The 23,606-nt window shown below is 31.5% G+C and overlaps 2 protein-coding genes and 1 long non-coding RNA gene across 3 annotated transcripts; all 3 read right to left on the bottom strand.

Annotated features, from left to right (window-relative positions):
- Positions 1 to 2,016: 2,016 nt before the first annotated feature.
- Positions 2,017 to 5,737, bottom strand: LOC123918025 (protein NUCLEAR FUSION DEFECTIVE 4-like). The gene is made up of 3 exons (XM_045969953.1): positions 5,250 to 5,737; positions 2,984 to 3,897; positions 2,017 to 2,713 (listed from the first exon to the last, which is right to left on the bottom strand). The coding sequence occupies exons 1-3, from the start codon at positions 5,583 to 5,585 to the stop codon at positions 2,248 to 2,250; spliced, it is 1,716 nt and encodes a 571-aa protein (XP_045825909.1). The 5' UTR covers positions 5,586 to 5,737; the 3' UTR covers positions 2,017 to 2,247.
- Positions 5,738 to 10,916: 5,179 nt separating this feature from the next.
- Positions 10,917 to 12,605, bottom strand: LOC123918024. The gene is made up of 4 exons (XR_006812673.1): positions 12,383 to 12,605; positions 12,199 to 12,234; positions 11,813 to 11,855; positions 10,917 to 11,528 (listed from the first exon to the last, which is right to left on the bottom strand). It is a non-coding gene; the product is annotated as an uncharacterized LOC123918024 (long non-coding RNA).
- Positions 12,606 to 15,127: 2,522 nt separating this feature from the next.
- Positions 15,128 to 18,174, bottom strand: LOC123918023 (protein NUCLEAR FUSION DEFECTIVE 4-like). The gene is made up of 3 exons (XM_045969952.1): positions 17,649 to 18,174; positions 15,936 to 16,843; positions 15,128 to 15,845 (listed from the first exon to the last, which is right to left on the bottom strand). Exons 1-3 carry the CDS (start codon positions 17,982 to 17,984, stop codon positions 15,386 to 15,388), a joined length of 1,704 nt encoding a protein of 567 aa, XP_045825908.1. The 5' UTR covers positions 17,985 to 18,174; the 3' UTR covers positions 15,128 to 15,385.
- Positions 18,175 to 23,606: the final 5,432 nt, after the last annotated feature.

The following is a 23,606-nucleotide window of genomic DNA, read 5'->3' as shown; positions in this document are numbered from 1 at the left end:
GAATACATGTATTTTATCAAAATTCTATCTGCGTTTAAGGAATAATGTTCAAACAAAATGATCTATGTTAGCATCTATGCATAGACCAGCTGTGTTTGTGAAACGAAATGTTGCATTGGTTCAATGAATTAAGTAAATAGACAATTTAGTTACAGTAATTGTTTTAGAAGATTTTTTTGTATGTTTAAGGATATATTTTTATTTTAAGGATATGTTTTTTATTTTTTCGAAAAGGTGTATACAGTACATAATGTAAATACCAAGATACAGATTCAACGAGAATAAATAGTAATTAATTTTACTAAGAAAAATAATAAAGTAATTTTATTTATTTTTGGTAAAAAAAGAAGAAAGTAGTTAAAAATAAAGTTTTGCCAAATGTGAGAAAATAAATTAGAGACTGATTAATTCACTTGAGTTGGTCTAGTGGTGTTGGCTTGAGACTTTGGAGTGTGTTTCTCTCAAGATTTCAGGTTCGATTATCTCTAGTGTCAATTTGATGGGCTAGTCTATACGGAGGAAAAAAAAATTTTGACTTTAAATGACCCCCACAAGTGGCCGGTACGATTGGTCATTAGATTAGCCGGTCCATTGGCCGGATACCAAGTTTTCAAAAAATAAATAAATTACGGGCACATTACCTTTTTAGAACATTTTCTATTTTTTTTTTATTTGAAAAAACATGTATTCATTTTAATCTGCCAACAAATGGACAATAGACTCTTAAAATGAACAATTTTATGTATCTTCGAAAATAATTAAAATATCAAAAACTTGTTTTTGTAAAAAAAAAAAATATATCGAAAACTTGTTTTTTTTATTATTTCTATAAATGATATTACATTTCATACATTTTTTTCTTCACAACAATCACTATTCGGTTTACTAGACTGTTTAATTTAGTTTGGTGGTCAATTCTGATATCAAGTGGTTCGAGGGTTGGTCTTACATATATTTTTTTTTTTTGAGTCAAGTAGCATAGTGGCTAGAAATTCCACCCTTAAAGTGGATAAGTGGGATGACCGGGGTTCGAACCCCGGTCCCCTGCATATATAATGCAATGTCCAACCAATTGAGCCAAGCTCACGGGACCGGTCTTACATATTCTTATTAACAAGTTAAAATGAACACATAATTTAAAAAATAAAAAAAAAAAAATTTCAAGGTAAACAAATACCGTAATATTTCACCATGTGTCATAGTACTCTCAATCACATGTGTTAATTATAATGGAGATTCTCCGTGCAACACATGTCTCAATGCACCTCAATCACACGTATTAATTACAATATAAATTATCAATGCAACGCCTCAAATCTCAATGCACATTTGTCACACATATTGATTACAAGAATGTAGGTTCTTGATGCAACACATGTCTTAACACATCTTAATTTATCGCACATATTAATTACAATTGAGGTTTTCAATACAATACATGTCTCAATGCCTCTCGGTCACACCTATTAATTACAATAGAGATTTCCAATACAACACACGTCACAATACATCTCAAACACACATTAATTACAAGATAGTTTCACATGCAACACATATCTCATTGCACCTCAGTCACACATATTAATTACAAAGTCGGTTCAAAGTAAAATTGAACGACTCATGCGTGTTTTGAACAAACTATCCATGCCTAAAGTTTTGGCTCAAAGTGCAAATTGTTCATGTGTTTGAAAAGTTTTGGCTTTGTGATTTGACACTTATCGGGGCCACTAATTAGCAAGTGACAACTACTATGAGTAGGTTTTTCATGTGTTTTTTTTGGTCAAACAGTCTAGTGGTTAGAATTTCACATTTTTAAAGGTGAATAAGTGGAAGTAACACCGGTCCCTCCATCTAAAATGCAATGTCCTTACAGATACAGTTTTTCATGTGGTTTTTATACTAGGGTTCTGTGATCCATATGCTATTTGTATAATTGTATCTTTGATCATTTTGATTTTTACACTTTGCTTCTCTATGTGAAGGTGTGTACTACCCTTGGAAATGAAATACATAACCTGACATGAAAGGATTATAATACATAATCAGTTGTATAATGAAAGAATATCAAACAATGTTTGCTAGTTTTTACAAGGTTTTGTGACTATATGTGCTAGTTCTCAATTCAATAACTCTCCAAAACTATTATTGAATAATGGAACACTTAATTAACCTGACATGAAATTTTTACATAATATTCAAACCTTGTTGGTGAAGCTTTTTACACCCCCCCAATAATAGCAAATTGAATTATGATGAAGCTAGAGACTTTCCATAAAGTTGGGAATAAAACCTCTTAGTCCTTTGAACTATAATCAAGCTCAAACCAGCTTCAAACAAGCAAACTACTGCTAAAATTCCACATGTTATGGAATAGCAAATGTTTCCTTCACAAAGAAGCAATTCATTATCATTTCTATGCTTTGCTTGCTGCTCTGCGTAATAGTCGTATAACGTGCTCGCTAAACCAGATACAAGCAGAGATCCAATTGGGCTAGCAGTTGTAAGAAAATTGTACATAGTCCCAAAATTCTTTAAGCCAAATATTTCTGAAGTTGCTGCTAATACAATTGACCAATGTGCACCATACCCAAAACCCATTGTTATTGCTATCACATAAATTTGTCCAACCAAGCCTATGGTATAGTAGGAAAGTCCCAAAGCCATCACTGCCTGAATAATTGCCAATGCCACAAGTCGAGGGTATCCAAAATTTCTGTTAAGAAATCAAACACATGTTGTAATGGAACATCTTATGACATAGTGGATTTTTTGCTCACATTGTTACCAAGAAAAAAGACTTGTCTAGTACTAGTACTTGAGAATGAAAATATTAACTTGATTCTCGACAATCATAAATGTAGGTCAAATTAATCGATCTGTGTGACTAATATTTTGAAGAAATTATAACCAAATTGACATTTATCATTTTTAGTGATTAAATTAGCGATAGCCAATTTGAAATGAAAGGCGATATACATTGTACCTTACTATAACCTCAGAGAAGTAGCCGCCACCAACACGACCGAGGAAATTGGATATGCTGATAACTGATACGTAAACATTAACATTGTTGTCTCCTAAAGATTGACAAATTTGACCCATGTTGTTTATCATTGTCAACCCCGATCCACAGCCCAAGATGATAGACAAGAGCATGAGAAGAAAATCAGCCTTTACAAGTGCTTGTGTTAAGGTGAAATCCTCTCCTCTATGAGGCCCATTTTTTTGCTTGATTTTCTTCACAACTGAAGTTACTGTTTGGAGAACTCTAGCTTGGAACTGAATCATATCCCTTGGAGGCACCTCTAGATTGGAAGACTTGTCCTCATCTTCAAAAACATGTTTAGAAATGGATTTATCACTACTAGTTTCATTCTGCATAACCATTGAAGGTTGAAGAAGTTGTTCCTCATCGATACTTTTCGGTTCAGAAAAGAAAACCAATAGAATAGGAACTATAATTGGAAGCAATATAAGAACAATCAAAATGATAGCAAATAAATTGATAACGTTTTGATCCAAATCAAACACGTTCTCTAGCAACAAAACTCCTATAAGGTAAGCGGCTAAGAGAAGACAAATGCTATAGATAAATATGAATCCTGATTCATCAGAGGGTCTAGATTTATTCAAAGTATGAACTGGTCTTATGATGAACATGAAGGTTAAGGAAACCATTGCGGGTCCAATGGCTATGATGAAAATCAAAGAAGCTTGATCAGGGAGATTGATCATGGCAATAATTTGAGTCCATATTGCGGCGCTTAAGCCAACGAATCCCTTCAATATTCCTACCACAGGGCCTCGGTTTTCTGGGAAACTTCGCAAGCTTGAAACCAATGCTGCTGTGTTGAAGTATGTTGTTCCATTTGCTCCCATAAGGATGAAAAAACATAGCTGCAAGTTATCAATGCCTTGGTTAACAAATTTGGTTCATATAGTATTTTTATTTTGTTGTCCAACAACAATTGTTATATATGAAATGAAAATAACAAATATGGTGAATGGATCAAATTGAAATTTTTTGTTTATAGAGTGATCTGAATTAAAATGTATAAGCACAAAAAAATTGTTGATCATATAAAACATACTTTAAAACCTTACTACTGCCAACCAAATGGTCAAGTAGTTAATGAACTTAGCTAGTTAAAATCTAATTGATCTGGAAAATCTAAGTTCAATCCCTAACTGAAATAATTTTTATTTAGACTTTACTTGCCCTTTGTTCCTGGTGGGATTTGAGGGGGTATGCACTTAGCTAGATAGTGTTCTAAGTCTAAGTCTGAGAGTAAGTGGATATGTAGAATGTGATCATCGTAAAGAGGAACAAAGGGGCCTATATATAGGACTTGGCGTAACGGCCTAGTGCGAGAAGCCCTCGCCCCAGGCTTTATAGATAGTGGCCCCGCCTTATGGGGGATGTATATCCCATGTGGCTATCTTTTCGACCCTTAATCCCTTAGGGTTAGGGGGCATGGCTGCTTTCCGGGTGAATCGCTTGACTGCTCTAATGGGCCTTGCCCGTCTTAGGCGAGTGGCCCATTTAGGCGGTATTGGGCCTGGGCGAATGGTACCCTGGTATCTCGCCCAGTACACCCTTCAACTTAAATTTCAGCTATTAAGTCCGACTATTAAGACATCCTTCTGCTAAAAACTGAAGAGCGTAGACTTTAGACAAAAACAAACCTTGCCCATACTACAGGTCTACAACCACATTATAAGTGTTTTTACTATTCCGTGACTTTACAGCATCCTAGACTATTTGTTAGTATTCCTAGTCATTACAACTTTATAGACATTGAATGCAATTATTGCAGCATCAATAAAAAGTGTGTGATCTTCTTTTAGTAACACATAAATTACATAATTTTGCAGAGTTTCTTTGGAAATTAAGGGCCACTTATATTTTAGGAGTAAGTAGTGTATTGAGAAAAATGTGTTGAGATATTGCATATAAGTGTTTGAATACAATCCTATCAACAATCAAACCATATCCAAAAATGTGTTGAGATATTGCATATAATGTAACAATTTTTTTTTTCTTTCTTTCAGACTTGAGTAGAAGCAATAATAAATCTAAAACTGAATCCAACAAACTCATAAGAGGGAAAGAAATCTAAAACCACAAATCATAAGCAAATAATAAATCTAACAAACTCATTTGAAAAACTGAATCCAATTCCAAACAACAACAACAACACCTAAAACTAAAACCACAACTGATTAAAAAATATATGACACATACATACCATCCATAAAGGCAAAGAAGGAATCCTATGAGTAACAACAAGCCAAATAAAACCATAACCAACAACATTCTGAACAACACCAACAAGCATAACTCCCCAAACAGGCCAAACTTTGCTGATAAAACCAGCTACAAGTCCAACGTTACTACCCAAATCCTTAGCAACACTTAAGAAAGCAATTTGTTTCTGATTATAACCCATGTTGCTCTTTATGACTGGTGATATACTTCCAAACATGTATGATGTACCTGTAAATGACAGATCCCACATTGAACACACAAACACCACCCATCTATGTTCCACAAATTTCTTCAATTTCTCTTTTATTGAAACCATATTGCTTATCAAATCAACTTTCTCTTCACACTTCAGTGTGATGATATCATCATCATATTTCTAACAGCAAAGTCAATTATGTTTGCTGTCAAAAAAACAGCAAAGTCAATTATAGCTATTGTGTACTTTTGAGTACATTAATTTTCAAGCTCATTTATCTTGATACAGTATTTATTTTATATGACATGTGTTCAAATTTTTATTTTAAAATAATTATTGTATTTATGAAATTACCGAGTAATTCACTACCGTGTATTCACGTAGAATTTAAAAATAAACGACCTTCGTAAAAAATGTCGGTATTCTAACTCTCTAACGGTTTTGGAATTATGTAATAAATAAACTATCAAATTAATCTACGCTTCATTTGTAATTGTATATCGTAATTCACACTTAAATAAATTTCTTACTCTTTCAATATTTTTTATCATGTAGTTTAGTAATCAGAAATTTCACTTTTAAGGTGGATAAGTAGGGTTCAAATCCGACTTTATATATAACTAGAACTTTGCCCCATGCGGTACATGGGTCTAATTAGGTGTAATATGTAAAAATAAAAAATAAAATATAAAAATTTTAAGAGCGTTTTCAATAAGAGTAATATAGGGAATTTCATGGACTAATTATTCTATATTTGTTTATGTGCTTATTTTATATTTTATATATTTTTTAAATAATTCTGGAACCCCATCGTTTTGTTTACTTATTAAAAAAAATTGCTGATAACTAAAGGTTAAAAAATTGATGATAATTAAAGGTTAAAAAAAAATTAAAGACATAATCAAGAACATAAACTTAAGTAGACATTCATAAATAAATAAAAATTGTGATTAATTCCGCCGTTCAAATTTATTGAAAATAGGGTTAACATATTTGGATTCCTAAATTCTTTCATAATTGAAGCACATGTTTTAGCGGTTGAAAGGTTTTATTGTAAGTAAGGGATGCATGTTCGATGACAAATCTGTATTTTTTTTAAAATAAAGCTGCAATAAAAAGAAAGAGAAAATGAGAGGGCGAAAATTTGGTTTAGGGTTAGCTTATGTTAGCAAGCTTATATTATAAGAGATTATTTGTTTTTAATTGTTTAAATTGTGCAATGAAAATTGATGGTGCTTAATTGTTGTATGAAATCTTTCCTATGAAATTTGATGGAGCTTAACACTTTGTGGACATAATTTAAATCACAATTGGTCTGCTAGTGCATATTGTATCAATTGATCATCTGTTAATATTAAATCTGCAATGTTAAAATCAAAATAATGAATGTGATTAGTGAAATGACTATGGTTGTGTTTGGTTGTATTGCAAAAAAAAAATTGATTTAGCAGAATTGAGTTTGATAATAAATTTCCAAATTACACGTGATAATAACTTTCCAAATCTCACATGATAATTATTCTCTAAATTTATGATCCGGTAGAAAAAAAATATTTATCAGGAAAGACATAAAAATATTTCGTGATGAATAATATAGTCAACAATAATTTTGATATGATATACTTTTAAAATTGATGGTGCTTATCAATTATTGCACATAATTTTAATCACGATTGGTATACATGTCATATTGGTTGGAAATATTGCCTTGCACTGAAGGGTTGCGGGTTCGAATCCTAGTCAAGACAAAATTGTATTATTTTTTAGTAAAAATTGCAAGATAAAATGGAGGGAAAACAGGGAAAACAAATTAGGGTTTAGAGTTTGCTTGTGTATACAAGCTTATAATATAAAAGATATGCGATGTTCCTTAACAACTGAACTAAATTTATGGAGACGCTCTTTCAATATTTTAAATTAACCTTTATTTTTATCTTTACTAAACCTATTTTCTAACAGCAAACCATAACACAGAATCAACTGCCAATTTAAAATAACTACTATTTGATAAATAGTAGATAAAAACATGGGCAAATTTGAAATATAAAAAAATTGAAAATCTATTTAAGAGTAAGTAAGTTCTTCAGGACCAATGGGGTGGTTTAGAATTAGGGGTGGCAAAGCGGGCAAGTCCGCCTCGTTTAGGCTTGACCCACTTAAGCCCGCCTAAAAGCGGGATGAGACGAGCCGAACCAACTTAGGTGGCCAAGTCTAAAATCACAGTCCGTCCCGTTTAATGGCGGACAAGTGAGTTGGCGGGTCGACCCGTCAAACAAAAAGTTTTTTTTTTGTTTTATTTATTTATTTTGATTTTGACACTTGTGGTGCTACAAAAAACATGTATGTAGCTTATTAGACAAAATCATCAATGAAGTATATCATAAGTCCATTGATTATATACTTATAAACATGTATGTAGTCACTCTAATTATCAAGAAAATATTTGACTATGTGTTTAGGGTAATGAATCGGAAAAAAAATGTGAATCACACCGTATATGATGTTGATTCAAGTAATAGAATAAAAAAGAGTAAGTTACACTAGCTAGAAATCTGGTGAAGAAGAAGAACGAATATGAAGACTAAAAAGACAAAAAGAAGTAAGAACAATATTAAGAGAGTAAAATGGTAACAAGTAATCATAAATTTGACACCGGTTGTATGAATGAATAGAAAAAAAAACTAAATTTACTTTAAATAAGTCTTGTATTTTATTTGGTTGAACCATCTTATACTATTCGTTACTAAAAAAAATAGATTTTATATTTTTGTGTAACTCGCGAGTCGGCCCGGCCCGCCCCGCCCCGTGCTTGCCCCGCTTTTTAAGCGAATTCGGCTGGACGGACTAACTAAAGAGGTCGAGCTCAAAACTTAAGCTCAGCCCGCCCGCCAAAAATGACGGGGTAAACGGGCCGGCCCGACGAATGTTTGTGTGTGTGTGTGGTGATGATAAGAAAAGTGGACGTGGACACCCTCTTTACTTACTTTTTTGGGCTTCAAAATATCTTGCTTTGTTGATGATGATTGATGAGCCAACCGCATCAGTCTATTTTTTAATTTGCATATTTAAGAACAAGTCGACAAAAAAAGGCTCAATTACTTAAATGGTCCCTTAAAGATACTAGGAACTTACCCGTGCATCCGCACGGGACGCGCGTTCCGCGCGTTCAAATCGAGTGATTTGTTTATTTTTATATATTTAATAAAGATACAAAAATATCGTTGTTTAATTTAATGAAATTATAAAAAATTTAATTATTGCTTAATTTAAGAAATTGATATTAAAATATAAAAAAGTAGTTAAATATAAAGGCAGATATTATGAAATAAACACACTTATACAATATATTTAATAAGTTATAACTTGTGCACATGTACTGGATGTGTGTACCGGGTGTTTCGTCGCGTTGATTGTGTATGTTATAAAATTTTAGTATTGAGATATTTGTGTTCTCTCATGGGTTGCACGTGTCGTGCAATGTATCTAAAAAGACAATTTATCTAAATAACAGTCTTATTTTTTTATAGTATTAATATTAATTAGAAAAGTGAAATATCTTTTAAGTAGTAAATGAAATGAGAAGTGTGTTGGGATTATATAGTAATAATAAAATTTAAATAACACTCTATGTTGCAATTATTAAGTTAAAAAATGCTCTGTAAAAAAAAAAGTTAAAAAATGCTCAAATATTTTTTTATTGAAGTATAATAATTTGAAAGTAGCAAAATAATAATAATAAAAAAAAAAACAAAAACTTGATTAAGAAATATTTATGTTTATAATTAAAAAAATTATATAATAGTTATTTAAATTTTTTATCGGCAACAACATGTTCCTCGTGTATAATAGTAAATTTAAAATTTTCATCAGCAACAACTTGTGTCCCATGTATAATAGTTAATTAACTATTTTTCATAAGCAAAAATTTAGTCCGCGTGTATAATAATTAATTAAAAGTTTTCACCGACAACAACTTGTTCTTTGTGTCTTCAAAAAAACATGTTCTCCGTGTATTGTTGTTATTTAAATTTTTTATCAGCAACAACTTGTTTCTCAATTATAGTTAATTTAAACCTTTTCACCAGCAACAATGTGTTCACCGTGCATAGTAGTTATTTAAATATTTTCATTAACAACAATGTGTTTCCTATGTATAATAGTTGATAATTTGTACCCAAAATAAATAGTTGATAACTTGTTCTCTATGTATAATAATTATTTAAATTTTCATCAGCAACATTTTATTCATCGTGTATAATAGTTAATTTTAATAATTTTTTATAGTTATTTTAAATTTTTCATCAGCAACAACTTGTTCCCCGTGTATAATATTTAATTTAAAATTTTCAGTAACAATAACTTGTTTCCTGTGCATAGTAGTTATTTAAATTTTTTCATCAGCATCAACTTGTTTATGGTGTATAATAGTTAATAATTTTTTTTTTTGTTGAAGGAATAGTTAATAACTTGATCCCCGTGTATATATAGTAATATTTCAATTTTCATCTGCAGCAACTTGTTTCCTGTGTATAATAGTTAATTTAGAATTTTCACCAACAACAATTTGTTTTTCATGTATAATAGTTAAAATTGAAAACTGGAAATTTAGAAGGATCAAAGTTAGAAATAATAACTTTAAAATTAAAATTAAATTTGTTTGGTAAATCTTACTTTTTTTATAAAAAAATGTTAAAAGTTATTTTTATCTTTTTATAATAAGGTTAAAAGATATGTTTGATCATATATTATATTTTTTCTTAAAATATAGAAGCTATTTTTTTCTTAGTAGAGCTTTTAAAAATTGGTTGTTTGGCCTAGCTTCTTACTTTTAAGAAAAAAGAAGAGAAAAAAAGCTAGGTAAAACGGTACCTAAAAGTGTAATTTTGCCTAATTTTTTTATTAACAACTTGTTTTGTGTACAATATTTATTTTTGATTTTTTATGAGTAGTCAAGTGTATAATAGTTATTTCAAAATATTAATTAATTTTTAATTTTTTATTAACGACAATTGTCCCGTGTATAGTAGTGACTTTAGAATATTTATCAAAGTCAACTTTTGTTTTTATCGAAGACAAAGACAACTTGTCATGTGTATAATAATTAATTTAAATTTTGATCGGCATAAGTTATCCTGTGTATATATATCCCGTATTTTTTTGACAATAATAAATATTTGTTTTGTATTTTTGCAATTTGTTCGTACTATTGACGTATATAAATTAAATTCTTTTTGATGTTACATGAGAAATTGATAATATTTTATTGAATGATCGTGTAAAATTATTTTACACTGTCAATGTATCTCCATTAAACTCTATAATATTTTTTTGTGGAAGTTTTTCTCTCACCATAATATTCTTATATTATATATTAAATTAATTGTATTTAAAATTGAAAATTAACTTAACTTAATTGAATTAAAAATTAACTTTTGTTTTGAAGTCCATAGCTCAATTGAAGTTTATTTGAAGTCCATATCATTGATTTTTTTTTTGTCTACATTCTAGTATTTTATTTCACGTGAACTCCAACATAAGAGTTTAATTTACAATCTACTTTTTTTTTTATAAGCTTACAATCTACTCATTTGCTAATTTCTTTCTCTCTCTTCAACTAAGAAATTTTGTAAAGCTCTCTCCTACAAACAAACCCTAGCCGCCGGCAACCCTTAAATCCCTCCAACTTGGTTTTGTTACCCTCAAATCTCATCTTTATCACCCTGTTAAACGTTATTCTTCATAATCTTTCTCTTATGTTTTTTTTTTCTAAGAGTGGTGGTTATCATTTTTTTAGATCTAGAGATCGATCATCAAACACCACTTTTTGAAAAATCATCACCATAAAAAAACTCTCCTCCTTCTCCTCTACAAAACCCACAAAGAATAATTAAGATCGGAATATTTTGCAAATAACCACCGCGCCGGAAATTGTATCCACCGTGCCGGAAATTGTCACCGCCCCACCGGAAAAAATAAATAATTGTTTCTGTTATTGCTACATCTCATGCTATTTACTTTGTTCTTTCATCTTTATATCTGAGGATGTCTTCTTTGTCTGAGTTCCTGCAACAATTTTCATTTTTAGTTTTTTGGAAAAAAAGTGTAAGTCTATATTTGGATTGAACAAAAGTAATAATAACTATGCTGAAGTTACAAACTCAACTTGTCTAAATCTATTCTTCTATTTCTTTCTAGATCTATTCTTCTTTTTTTTTTTTCTGCAACATATTTTTTTTTTGTTTTCTTTCAAGCTAAAAATGTTAGTGGTTGTTTTTATTCTTTAGAAAATTGAAAAATAATAGTGAAAAACAATACAGTATTGAATGTTAGTAATATTTTTTTTTTACCTGAATCAAATATTAGTTCTTGTTTTCTCCTCGTAGTTGTAGTCTTTATGTTTCCCAGAAACAAAAAAGAAATTATTGCATTGATTAGTGAAATATCTTAATAAGAAAAATAAATAGATATGGTTTGATCTGTTTTTTTTTTTTTTGCGTATAAGAAAAAGTTTATATTTTGCCTATTTTTTATTTATTTTTGCATATAAGAAAAAGTTCATATTTGGCCTATTTTTGTCTTTCATATCTCTAAACTTTTCTATTCTTTTACAACAAACAGTATCAAAGCTATATTTTTTTTTTCATCTTAAATTTATTTTGTTCCAAATCTACAAATACCTTTATGTAAATCTACCATAAATCTAAGAAAGTTTGTGTTGTAGAGAATATCATACCTTTATGTATAATCTGTTGTGGTAATGAAAATGAACCTAAAGAGAAAAACGGTAGTGTTAAACATGATACGAAGAATATAAGCTATATATCTTTATTTATTATTAACTTACATACATGTGTATGTATAGTAAGGTTAGAGAATAAATGTATAATAAGGTTAGATAAATGAATAAATTTATTTACCCATGTACTTCTTCTTCAATAACAACTATAGATGTTCCTGCAAAATAAAATTTATGTTAGTTAGTAAAATAGAGTTGAAGATAAAAATATAAAGAGAGAAGAGAAGAAGATGGAAAATAAAACCAGAGAAAGGTGAGATAATGAAATTGAAATGAGATAGTGTGAGGATAATGAAGCATTTGAAATTCAAATACAGTACAAAAAAGAGTGGGAATTAAAAAGAGTATTTTGTGAAGGACACAGTCCCATTCAAATACAGTACTAAAAGAGTCCTGTTGTTTGTTTTCAATGAAGTAACACAGTTTGTATATAGAAAATGTATTGGAAAGTTAATGTGAGTCCCATCAGTTCAGGCAAGGCTAATAAAAAATATTTAACTTCGGTACTCTTTGAGTAAAAAACTAAGTTGGATAAAATTTTGAAGTCCTTGTGATTAGTCTGAATGGTCCTCAATAAGGCTTACGTGGAAGTCTAAATTGAAAGGCTAGTAATGTAAAATCCTCAGTATCTTATTTTCTCAAGTTATATCTGGATTTTAGGTTTTATAATGGTCCCTTAAAGAAAAAAATGTCTGTTTTGGTCCCTTAAAGATATCTCCTTTAGTCAAAATAGTCCTCTCCGTTAATTTCTTTCTATATGAACCGTTTGATCATTTTGTTAAAAATGCAACGGTGGGATTTGCATGTCTACTGAATGTAATGGTGAACCATCATCAAATAAATATTTCTCTTGTTCTTCATCTTCTTCCCTCTTTTGTTCTTCATCTTCATCACCAAATTCATCAAACAAACCAAAAACTAAATCCCCAAATTAAAAACCGAAATCCCTAAATCTCAACTAAGAGAAACAGGTCGCCAATTGCTGGATCTCGTTTTTAGTTTGGGACCTAACTGCGATTATGTTTTTAGGAGTTTTCAAGACTGTGATGTCTTCATTTTATTTGGTCTCTGGTTTGCTGTCGTGTTTCTAAGGTTTAGTGTTTTTTGGTTGAGGGATAGTTATTTTCCTTCTAGGTGGAGCAGTACTTGTGTGTAAAAGATGAATCAGGCAGCAATGAGAAGCACAGAGTGAGCATGTCATTTGAATTATGCAGTTCAAATTGGTTGGGACTCATCATCGTTACTAGTAGTGGGGCGATGCTTTTTGTTAGTGGCCTTGAGTTTCTCTCATATGAGATCTATATTTTTGCTGTTTCCAAAAAAAAAAAAAAAGTAAGAAAAAAAAAATCCAGATCTGATTTGGTTTCAAACTTGAATTTTGTTGTAAATCTGAAAATATTGAAGTTGCAAATCTTAATTTTTCTGGGTTTATTTGATGAATTTTTTGAACATGATGATGAAGATGAAGAACACAGTGAAGAAGAAGATGAAGAATAGAGAAAAATTAGTTGATAATGGTGTATGGGTGGATATAGTGTACATTCAAAATTCAATGGTTATTTTTATTTCAACAAGATCGAACGGTTTAAATTAAAGATTTATTGAGACTTATGGTGGACCACATGTAATGTTAGTCCATATAATATATTTGGTGTTAAAAATTAACGGAGAGGACTATTGTGACAAACAGAGATATCTTTAAGGGACCAAAACGGATCTTTTTTTCTTTAAGGGACCATTGTGAAACCTAAAATATCTTTAAGGGACCATTTAAGTAATTAAGCCACAAAAAAAATTAAGAATTCCACAACATTGAATATTTATTTATCGGTTAAATGTCATGATCAGAGATGGTGTAGTACGAGTATAACTTTAGAAAAATCTTTGGTAGGAAGCAGTAATACATTTCCAACTTTCTATCATGGGACAGATAATTTTCAAATGAATAAATATGGAAGCTATTAATGCAAGTGTTCCTAATTTTGGAATTATTTTGGTAAAGAGATATCTACCCTTTTTACATTCACTTGTTACTTTAAAAAAAAAAAACATGTATAATGTTAGTTTGTAACAAAAGAATAAAACAGATAATGTTAGTTTTAATTTTATTTTTTCAAAACAATGGTACTTTCTTAAGAGATGTTTAAATTATAATACGCTCTTCTCTTATGTTAAGATATACACTTGTCTCATCTTGATTTTCAATGTAACTCATGTCTCAATGTACTTCAGTCACACATATTAATTATAATGTAAGTTACCAATGCAACATCTCAGTGCACCTTTATCGCATAACAATGCAGATTCCTAATGCAACACGTCTTAACACCCCTATGTTCCACGTATTAATTACAATTGAGGTTTTCAATGCAATACATGTCTCAATGCCTCTAAGTCGCACCTATTAATTACAATGATGACCACATTAACAAAAATTGAGGCAAAATTCAATGGGGGACCAAATGTGTTAGATTTTAAAAATAAAGGGACTGAAATTGCAGAAAATAATATAGAGGGACCAAAACTACATTTAAATCTAAAAACTTTGTTATGTAGTTTGTCTTCTTAAAACCTGATAATTTTTATGCTAATTTAATTATTACCTAATTTAACATTTTTCAATCTCCAAACTGTGATCCATATGCTATTTGTATCTTTGATTATTTTGATTTTTAAACTTAGCTTTTCTATGTGAATGTGTACCCTTGGAAGTGAAATACATAGCCTGATATGTAATGGATTATAATATTTAATCATTTGTATATTGATAGAATATCAACAAGGTTTGCTAGTTTTTAGAAGGTTTTGTGACTATTTGCTTAGTTCTCAATTCAATGACTCTTCAAAACTATTAACAATAGAACACTTAAGCAAATTGTCGCATGTGACTATAACTCAATAGGTAGGGACATTGCAATAAACAGGGGCTGAGGTTCAAACCTGGAATTTCTCACTATTCACCTTAAGGGAGTGATATTCTGGCCACTAGACTACTTAACAAAAAAAACAATTGGGAATTTCATTATGTTCCACTTAATTAACCTGACATGAAATTTTTACATAATATCCAAACCTTGTTGGTGAAGCTTTTTCCACTCCCAAATAGAAGCAAATTGAATTATGATCAAGCTAGAGACTTTCCATAAAGTTGGGAATAAAACCTCTTAGTCCTTTGAACAACGACCAAGCTCAAACCAGCTGCTAGCAAGCAAACTACTGCTAAAATTCCACATGTTAAGGAATAGCAAATGTTTCCCTCACAAAGAAGCAAATCATTATCATTTCTATGCTTTGCTTGCTGCTCTGCGTAATAATCGTATATCGTGCTCGCTAATCCAGATACCAGCAGAGATCCAACTGGGCTAGCAATTGTAAGAAAATTGTAGAGTGTACCAAAGTTCTTTAACCCAAATACTTCTGAAGTTGCTGCTAATGCAATTGACCAATGAGCACCATATCCAAAACCCATAGTTATTGCTATCACATAAACTTGTCCAACCAAGCCTATGGTATAGTAGGAAAGTCCCAAAGACATCCCTGCCTGAATAATCGCCAATGCCACAAGTCGAGGGTATCCAAAATTTCTGTTAAAAAGGCGATATTGACATTTATTATTTTTACTGATTAAATTAGCGATAACCAAAGTGAAACAAAAAAGGCGATATATATTATACCTTACTATAACCTCGGAGAAGTAGCCGCCACCAACACGACCGAGGAAATTGGATATGCTGATAACCGAAACATAAACATTAACATTGTTGTCTCCCAAAGATTGACAAATCTGACCCATGTTGTTTATCATTGTCAAACCTGATCCACAGCCCAAGATGATAGACAAGAACATGAGACAAAAATCAGCCTTTACAAGTGCTTGTGTTAAGGTGAAATCCTCTCCTCTATGAGGCCCATTTTTTTGCTTGATTTTCTTCACAGCTGAAGTTATTGCTTGGAAAACTCTAGCATGAAACTGAACCATATCCTTTGGAGGAACTTCTAGATTTGAAGACTTGCTCTCGTCTTCAAAAACATGTCTAGAAATGGCATTATCAGTTTCATTCTGCATAACCATTGAAGGTTGAAGAAGTTGTTCCTCATCGATACTTTTCGGGTCAGAAAAGAAAACCAGTAGAATAGGAACTATAATTGGAAGCAATATAAAAACAATCAAAATGACAGCAAATAAAGTGATAACATTTTGATCCAAATCAAACATGTTCTCTAGCAACAAAACTCCCATAAGATAAGCAGCTAAGAGAAGACAAATGCTATAGATAAACATGAATCCAGATTCATCAGAGGGTTTAGACTTATTCAAACTATGAACTGGTCTTATGATGAACATGAAGGTTAAAGAAACCATTGCGGGTCCAACGGCTATGATGAAAATCAAAGAAGCTTGATCGGGGAGATTGATCATGGCTAGAATTTGAGTCCATATTGCGCCGCTTAAGCCAACAAATCCCTTCAATATTCCTACCACTGGGCCTCGGTTTTCTGGGAAACTTTGCACACTTGAAACCAATGCTGCTGTGTTGTAGTATGTTGATCCATTTTGTCCCACAAGGATGAAAAAACATAGCTGCAAGTTTTCAATGGTTTGGTTAACAATTTTAGTTCATATATTTTTATTTTGTTGTTCAACAACAATTGTTATATATGAAATGAAAATAACAAATATGTTTGATTGATCAAACATGAAAAAAAAATTTAAGCACATTTTTTTGTTGATCATATAAATCCCTAACTAAAATAATGTTTTAGTCAGAATTTACTTACCCCTCAATTTGTATTTCAATTATTAAGTCTGATTATTAAGGCATCCTTCGGCTAAAAACTGAAGATCAGTCAAGACTTAAGACAAAAAGAAACCTTACCCTTTTACTACAGCCACATTATAAGTTCACTTGGTGGTAATATTAAGGATTCACTTTATAGCATACTTTTAGTATTTTTTGTTTTTTACTAAATCTAGCAATTTTTGTGCGCAACCGCAAAAATTAATCTATCGAGGCTTGTGGGACCTAAATGAATGGAAAACTCTTTTTAAGAGTTTTAACGGTGCTGCATGCCCAAACCAGATATAGAAGCGGACACTTTGGTTAAGCTAGAAAAGACTCACGTCATCTCATTTAAGCGCTCTTCAGCATATTTTTAGTATCTTTAATACACTTTTTTCAGTAGATTTGTTTACCATGTGGTAGTAGATACAAGGTTGTTAGCAATTCATGGTGAGGAAAAGGGGGAAAGAAAATCTAAAAGCACAAATTATAAGCAATAATCTATCTATCTAACTAACTAATTTGAAAAGCTGAATCCAATTCCAAACAACAAGAGCATCTAAAACCACAATTGATTCAATTGGAGTTAGTTAGACACATACATACCATCCATAAAGGCAAAGAAGGAATCCTGTGAGTAACAACAAGCCAAACAAGACCATAACCAACAACATTCTGAACAACACCAACAAGTATAACTCCCCAAACAGGCCAAACCTTGCTGATAAAACCAGCAAGAAGTCCAACGTTGTCACCTAAATCCTTAGCCACACTTAAGAAAGCAACTTGTTTCTGATTGTAACCCATGCTGCTTTTTATGACAGGTGATATGCTTCCAAACATGTATGCTGTACCTGCAAATGACATATCCCACATTGAACACACAAACACCACCCATCTGTGTCCCACAAATTTCTTCAATTTCTCTTTTATTGAAACCATTTAGCTTAGCTTATATTTGCACACTCAATAAGCTACTTCTACCAGATTGGTTGCTTATCAAATCAACTTTCTCTTGTGATGATATGATATGATATGATAATTATAAAAAGCAAAGTCAATTATAGCTATTGTGTGCTTTTGAGTACATTAATTTTCAAGCTCATTTAGAAAATGACATATGTATTATTGTGTGTCAATGAAATTTCACTTATGCTGATATTTTATATGACATACGTATTCAAATTTTTATTTAAAATAATTATTCTATTCATTATTTATGTCGTCATGAATCCATCATCATTGATCAGGTAAAATTGAAAAATAAACGTCCTTCATAAAAAAAATGTCATTATTCTAAGTTTCTAACGTTTTGTGGAATTATTGTGTTCATATGTGAGTATGGTGTCAAATAACCGATTATCTCAAAAGCTTAAACTGTTAAGATAGAGTCATATCAATGGTTTTATATTATTTCTAACACATGACTCAATATTTGGTAGAGAAGAAATTCTTACATAGACACAAAATTTAATTATACACAAATAAAAAAATTAAAAGAAAAATAAATTGAAATTGTGTGGTGATGATAAGATAAGTAGAAGTAGAAGTGGACAGGACACCCTCGTCTTGTAGTGCCCTGTTTACTTTTTGGGCTTCAAAATATCTTGCTTCATTGATAAGGTATCATAAATAGATTTCATTGGAAATCTGATAAATTCTATGCCACTCTTTGATAATTGAGATTATTTATCCAATAATCAATTAAAATAACATAAATAGATTTTGTAAGTGGTATACACAATTAACTTTAAACTAATTTTTACTTTAGATATACTTGTTCGTATTGATTGTTGGATAATATAGGATATTTGTGTCATGATTAGAGATGTGTAGATTTATAATTTTAGAAAAGATCGTTGGTAATATACTTTTCCAACTTTCTAGCACGAGACAAATATTTTTCTGATGAATAATTTTGAAAGATATTTGACTTTTTGTTTTCAGATAATTTAGTGTTATAATTTTAAGGAAACTGTTGTGTGCATGCTTGTTGGAGTCCTTATATATTTAGTGGAAGAGAGTCTGGTTTTGTTAGTAAGTGGTCGGTTACTCAGGGATCAATGAAGACTTTCAAGGGGACTAGGTTGAGACTTGAGAGTACCATGGAATGATTTGGTTTTGGCCTGTTCTGAAAACAAGGCTTGGCTTAGTTGTTAATTTAGTTAGTGTCCGCGGATTTTGATTGTTGCACGTTATGATGCTGTCTTTTTAGTTGATTTGAGAACAGAAGAATGCAATGTGACTTGCCTAATGAAGATTGAGACATTGCGGATGTACGTTCCTGATAAAAACGAGCAGTTTCTGGCCTTGTCAAGGGTTGGTACCGAATCTCCCGATAACTTTTACTTCACTGTGATTTCTAGCAGTCTTTTAGTTCTATGCGATGTAAGGAAGGCTTTGATGCCAATAACTAGTATGCATATATTAATTTTAAATTGAAATTAATAATTTATCATCACAAATGCATGAGAAATGTAAACAGTAAAGAAAGGAGAAAATGCCTTACCTGGTGTTCATGATGAGTTTGATCATCATCCAATATGATAAAAGAATAATCATTTGATCAGCAGAGAAGAACAACATCAGCTGTTGTTAGATGCCTAATCCGGTAATTAATCGAATTGAATGAATGAAGGTTGATAAGAAAAAAGCAATTGAGAAATTAGAATGAAACAGAGTTAAGAGTAAAAAATAATTACTTTATGCTCGTCTCGCGTCAAATTCTTCTATATATAATATATCTCTACCGAGTCTAGTTTCTTCTCCTTCTTTCACTTCTATTCTCTTCGATCAAAGCTTCTACTAGCAATTGCTAAGCACAAATGAGGGGAATCGCACACATGCAGTGAGTTATTTGTGCATGCATGCAAGTGAGCATATTTGCATGCGTGCGTGCGAGTTTGTATGGAATTATTAATATAAGCAATGATAGTCTACCAAAGAGAGTATAGGTAGTCTCCAAAAAGTCGTCTTTTTCACCAATGAGAGGAAGATAATTCCTACCAAGCTAGAAACTATGAAAAACTAAGCTAAACTTAAGAAAACATAAAAGAAAGCAACTAAAATAAAAGATAAATTCATTTCATTTGATTCATTTATTATAAAATTTGCCAACACACTACATATATAATAACCTTAATGGATAATAATCAAACCTTCAGCCTAGAAATTTTTGGGATAGACATGAGACCCAAATTTCGCCTTTTGGTCACTTTTCCATGCTATGTTTGTACGTTTCGTTGAACAAGCTCCATGAAATAAGGCCACATGGAACGATTGGTTGATGATTTGTTGTGGCCTTGAAGAGAAATGTAGGTATGTTGCGATATGCCACAAACACGTAATTGTTCATCCCGTTGTTCATTGCCAGCTTTGTTAAGAAGTTCATGATTGCAAATAGGAATTGCAATAGTATGACGATTGCATATGGTTTGGTTCTTTGCCTCCAATTTTGAGGTTGGAGTTGTTGATTTTGCATCAAATTTTGAGGTTGAAGCTGTTGCGGGTTCAAAATCCTGCATTGGACATATCCGCAAAATAATATACCATCCAAAATCCTGCACATTTAATAATCAGAAAGTAATTAACACAACTGTTTTTGGTAGTGCTTGAGTTTCTTATGTAGGATCCTAATAGTTTTTTCTTTTAATTATTCGTATGAGCAATAATTTTGGTGAAAGTAAGTTGGTAATACACACAAATTGCGGCTTTCATTTTCGATATCATATTGTGTGGGTGAACTTTTTGTGTTCAATATTGTTCTATAAACCAAATATGAGTGTATATATAATATTTTAAGTATTATCCTTGGGCATTAACTACAAAAATAATAGTTATTTGTGCAGCATGCGAGTGAGCATATTTGCGTGCGTGCGTGCGTGCGTGCGTGTACGTACCTAATAATTGCATCTAGTTGCATACACAATTATTAATATATGCAATTAAAGTCTACCAATGAGAATACAAGCAGTCTTCAGGAAATGGCTCCAACTAAAAGCAGAGGAACTATTAGCCAAACAATTTAAATTCACAGCCTGTTTCGGAATCTTAGCAGCAAACCTAGTGAATTATTTTAGTGAATTATTTCACTGTCAATCTCCATCCCAATTGTTGGAGAGTATCAATAGGTTTTGCAAGTGTTCCAGCCATTCTAATGCTTTTGGGATGTGTTTATTTGTTCTGAGACACCTACCAGCCTTGTTGAACAAGGAAAATTTGAGGAGGCGAGAAGAGTATTGGTAAATATTAGAGGTAAACAGAACGTTGATGCTGAATCCGAAGATATAACAGAAGCCGATGAAATTGCTGAAACATTATTTCGCTATGTGTTTGTGTTACAGACCAAAATTACATAACAAAAAACAATATTTTGCTATGATTGCGTTTTTCGGCTCTTGTACAGCTTATAATGTGTTTTTGATATACATTATACAGTTGTTTCGACAAGTGTGAGGAACACAAGAACATCGTGTGTGAAGCATGCTTACTGGAAACGATTTATGAAACGAAGAAAGTACCTATTTCATATATTTCCTTCTGCCAGAAACGAAGAAAGTACCAATTGAAGAGATTCCTAGCTTGTTTGAGAAGCATGCTTACTGGAAACGATTTATGAAGTCTTAGTAATTTCTATGTACTGTATTGTATTTTGTACTATCTATAAATGCCTAAATTATTGATCTTATTTCCTGTGTTTTGGTTTATATTCAAAGAATTGGTTTGAATAAAAAATATAGATATGATAAACTATTGTCCCTTTTAAAGTTATAATTACAGAAAGTAATTACCAAATTCATACTTTTGTGTTACTATTTCAGTTGTGGATAAAGATGAATGTAGGACTTGTTAGATTTTTAGAAGACTGATTCAGTGAGAGAAAAATTAAAACACTGATTCAGTCATGTTGGATAGCTTTTTAATTCATGTTTTCAATCTCCTAAATAAACATACTGAACAAAATCAAGAATAAGACAAAGTTTGTTCCAACAAGAAGAGCTTTGATCAGCATGATTGATATAATAAGACTGCTTATCCTTCTTGGAACTTGTTTGATACAGTGGCTTAATGGAAAAGCATGGAAGATACTAAATGAAATTAAGAACTGAATGCAGTTTATACCAAAAAATGAAATGATGAAATATGTCAATGTCTGTTGGCATTTAATTTTAGAAAATGAATTGTAAACAAAAATGTTAGAAAAAATAACAATAACATTTATTACTATTACTATTACTATTACTATTACAGGCAGGCTCTCTCTTGAATGGTTAGCTTCAAGGTTTTACTTTCTTTAATTGTGCATATATTTATCTGAAAAATGTTCTGATCTGGTTAATTGGTTAGTCCTAGGACATGACTATGATTGACACTTTTTTTCTTGATAAGCACTATGATTGACTCTATGATGAAAGATTTCTATATATATATTTCATTTTCAATTCTGAAGAGTAAGAGTAAATAATGTTAATTTCTATCATTGTGCAATTTTCTGTATAGTGTCCGAGTCTTTCTGCCTCCACTGTCTTTTTTTTCTGTTTAACTTAATAACAGTGATATAACCTAGTATTTGTAGATGGCTCCTCCTAAATATGAAAAAAATGAAATAAAAAATCACAGTTTTGCAAAAATAAAAAAATGTCACGGTGAGCTGTCACGATTTTGCAAAAGCTACACTTTGTAGCTTCAACAAAATCACAGTTACACCGAGCACACATTTAAACTTTTGTCGAGAGGGCTTATCTGGGCTCTCTCTTCCAGTGCTCATAGTTTAGCTTTTACAGTATCAAAGGCAATTTATAATGGTCTACCAGAGTTTAGCATTTTCATTTTTTTTCCTTTTTCATCTTAGTTTATTGATCACGAACTACCAGAGTTTTCACAAATTCACTGTCATGAAATTAAGACTGGATTCACTTGCTTAGGACCATGTCTAGACAAACTCAATTTGAACTCAGACTTGTTTTTGACACTAATATTCATGCAAATTATCTTGTTTGCAGGTTTCTACCAACTGAGGAAAGCTATGCTAATCATATATGCAGAAGAAAGTTAGTTGAACTCCGAAACTGAGTACAGCAGACAGACATATGGCAGGGCAAGATGGCCCGGAGCACCTCATCATGTCCAGCACGCACCCTTCCAAGTTCCAACCCATTAAAGTGAAGGCAACCAGGCAGTCATTGGCCATTCAACGATTCATGACGTGGTACAGTTTCAGTTTGCATTAGGGGAACTGTGGAAGCCTCTTTGTAGTCTACTGTACTACACTCTTTTGTATTTGATAAGGCTTTGTCATCGACTAGGAGAATATGATACGACGCTTTGCTGGTACAGTCTCCCAATTAACATGACAACTACAGGAGATCTTGAGAGCATGATGATGGATGTTGGACAAGGTGTTAGTTTCATCAAGGATTTTGTCTGCTGGTGAAGTGACAAAGAGGCTAGTTGAAAGGGCTCAACTTATAATACAGAAAAACTTCAAGTCCTATTAGGCTCACATTTCAAGTAGCTTGGTCAAATCCTTATATGCAAAATAATTTTGCTGGATATTTGTATTCA

The sequence above is a fragment of the Trifolium pratense genome, linkage group LG3 (assembly GCF_020283565.1).
Source record: "Trifolium pratense cultivar HEN17-A07 linkage group LG3, ARS_RC_1.1, whole genome shotgun sequence".
Classification (NCBI taxonomy): domain Eukaryota; kingdom Viridiplantae; phylum Streptophyta; class Magnoliopsida; order Fabales; family Fabaceae; genus Trifolium; species Trifolium pratense.
The sequence above is the reverse complement of the archived record's forward strand: the minus strand, read 5'-3'. Positions and strand labels throughout refer to the sequence as shown.

Coding starts and splice junctions, on each gene's coding strand:
- LOC123918025 (XM_045969953.1), bottom strand. CDS start 5,585: ATGGTTTCAATAAAAGAGAAATTGAAGAAATTTGTGGAACATAGATGG. Junction 3,898..5,249: donor CTTCTTTGCCTTTATGGATG/GTATGTATGTGT, acceptor GATAACTTGCAG/CTATGTTTTTTCATCCTTAT. Junction 2,714..2,983: donor TTCTCTGAGGTTATAGTAAG/GTACAATGTATA, acceptor ATTTCTTAACAG/AAATTTTGGATACCCTCGAC.
- LOC123918023 (XM_045969952.1), bottom strand. CDS start 17,984: ATGGTTTCAATAAAAGAGAAATTGAAGAAATTTGTGGGACACAGATGG. Junction 16,844..17,648: donor CTTCTTTGCCTTTATGGATG/GTATGTATGTGT, acceptor GAAAACTTGCAG/CTATGTTTTTTCATCCTTGT. Junction 15,846..15,935: donor TTCTCCGAGGTTATAGTAAG/GTATAATATATA, acceptor CCTTTTTAACAG/AAATTTTGGATACCCTCGAC.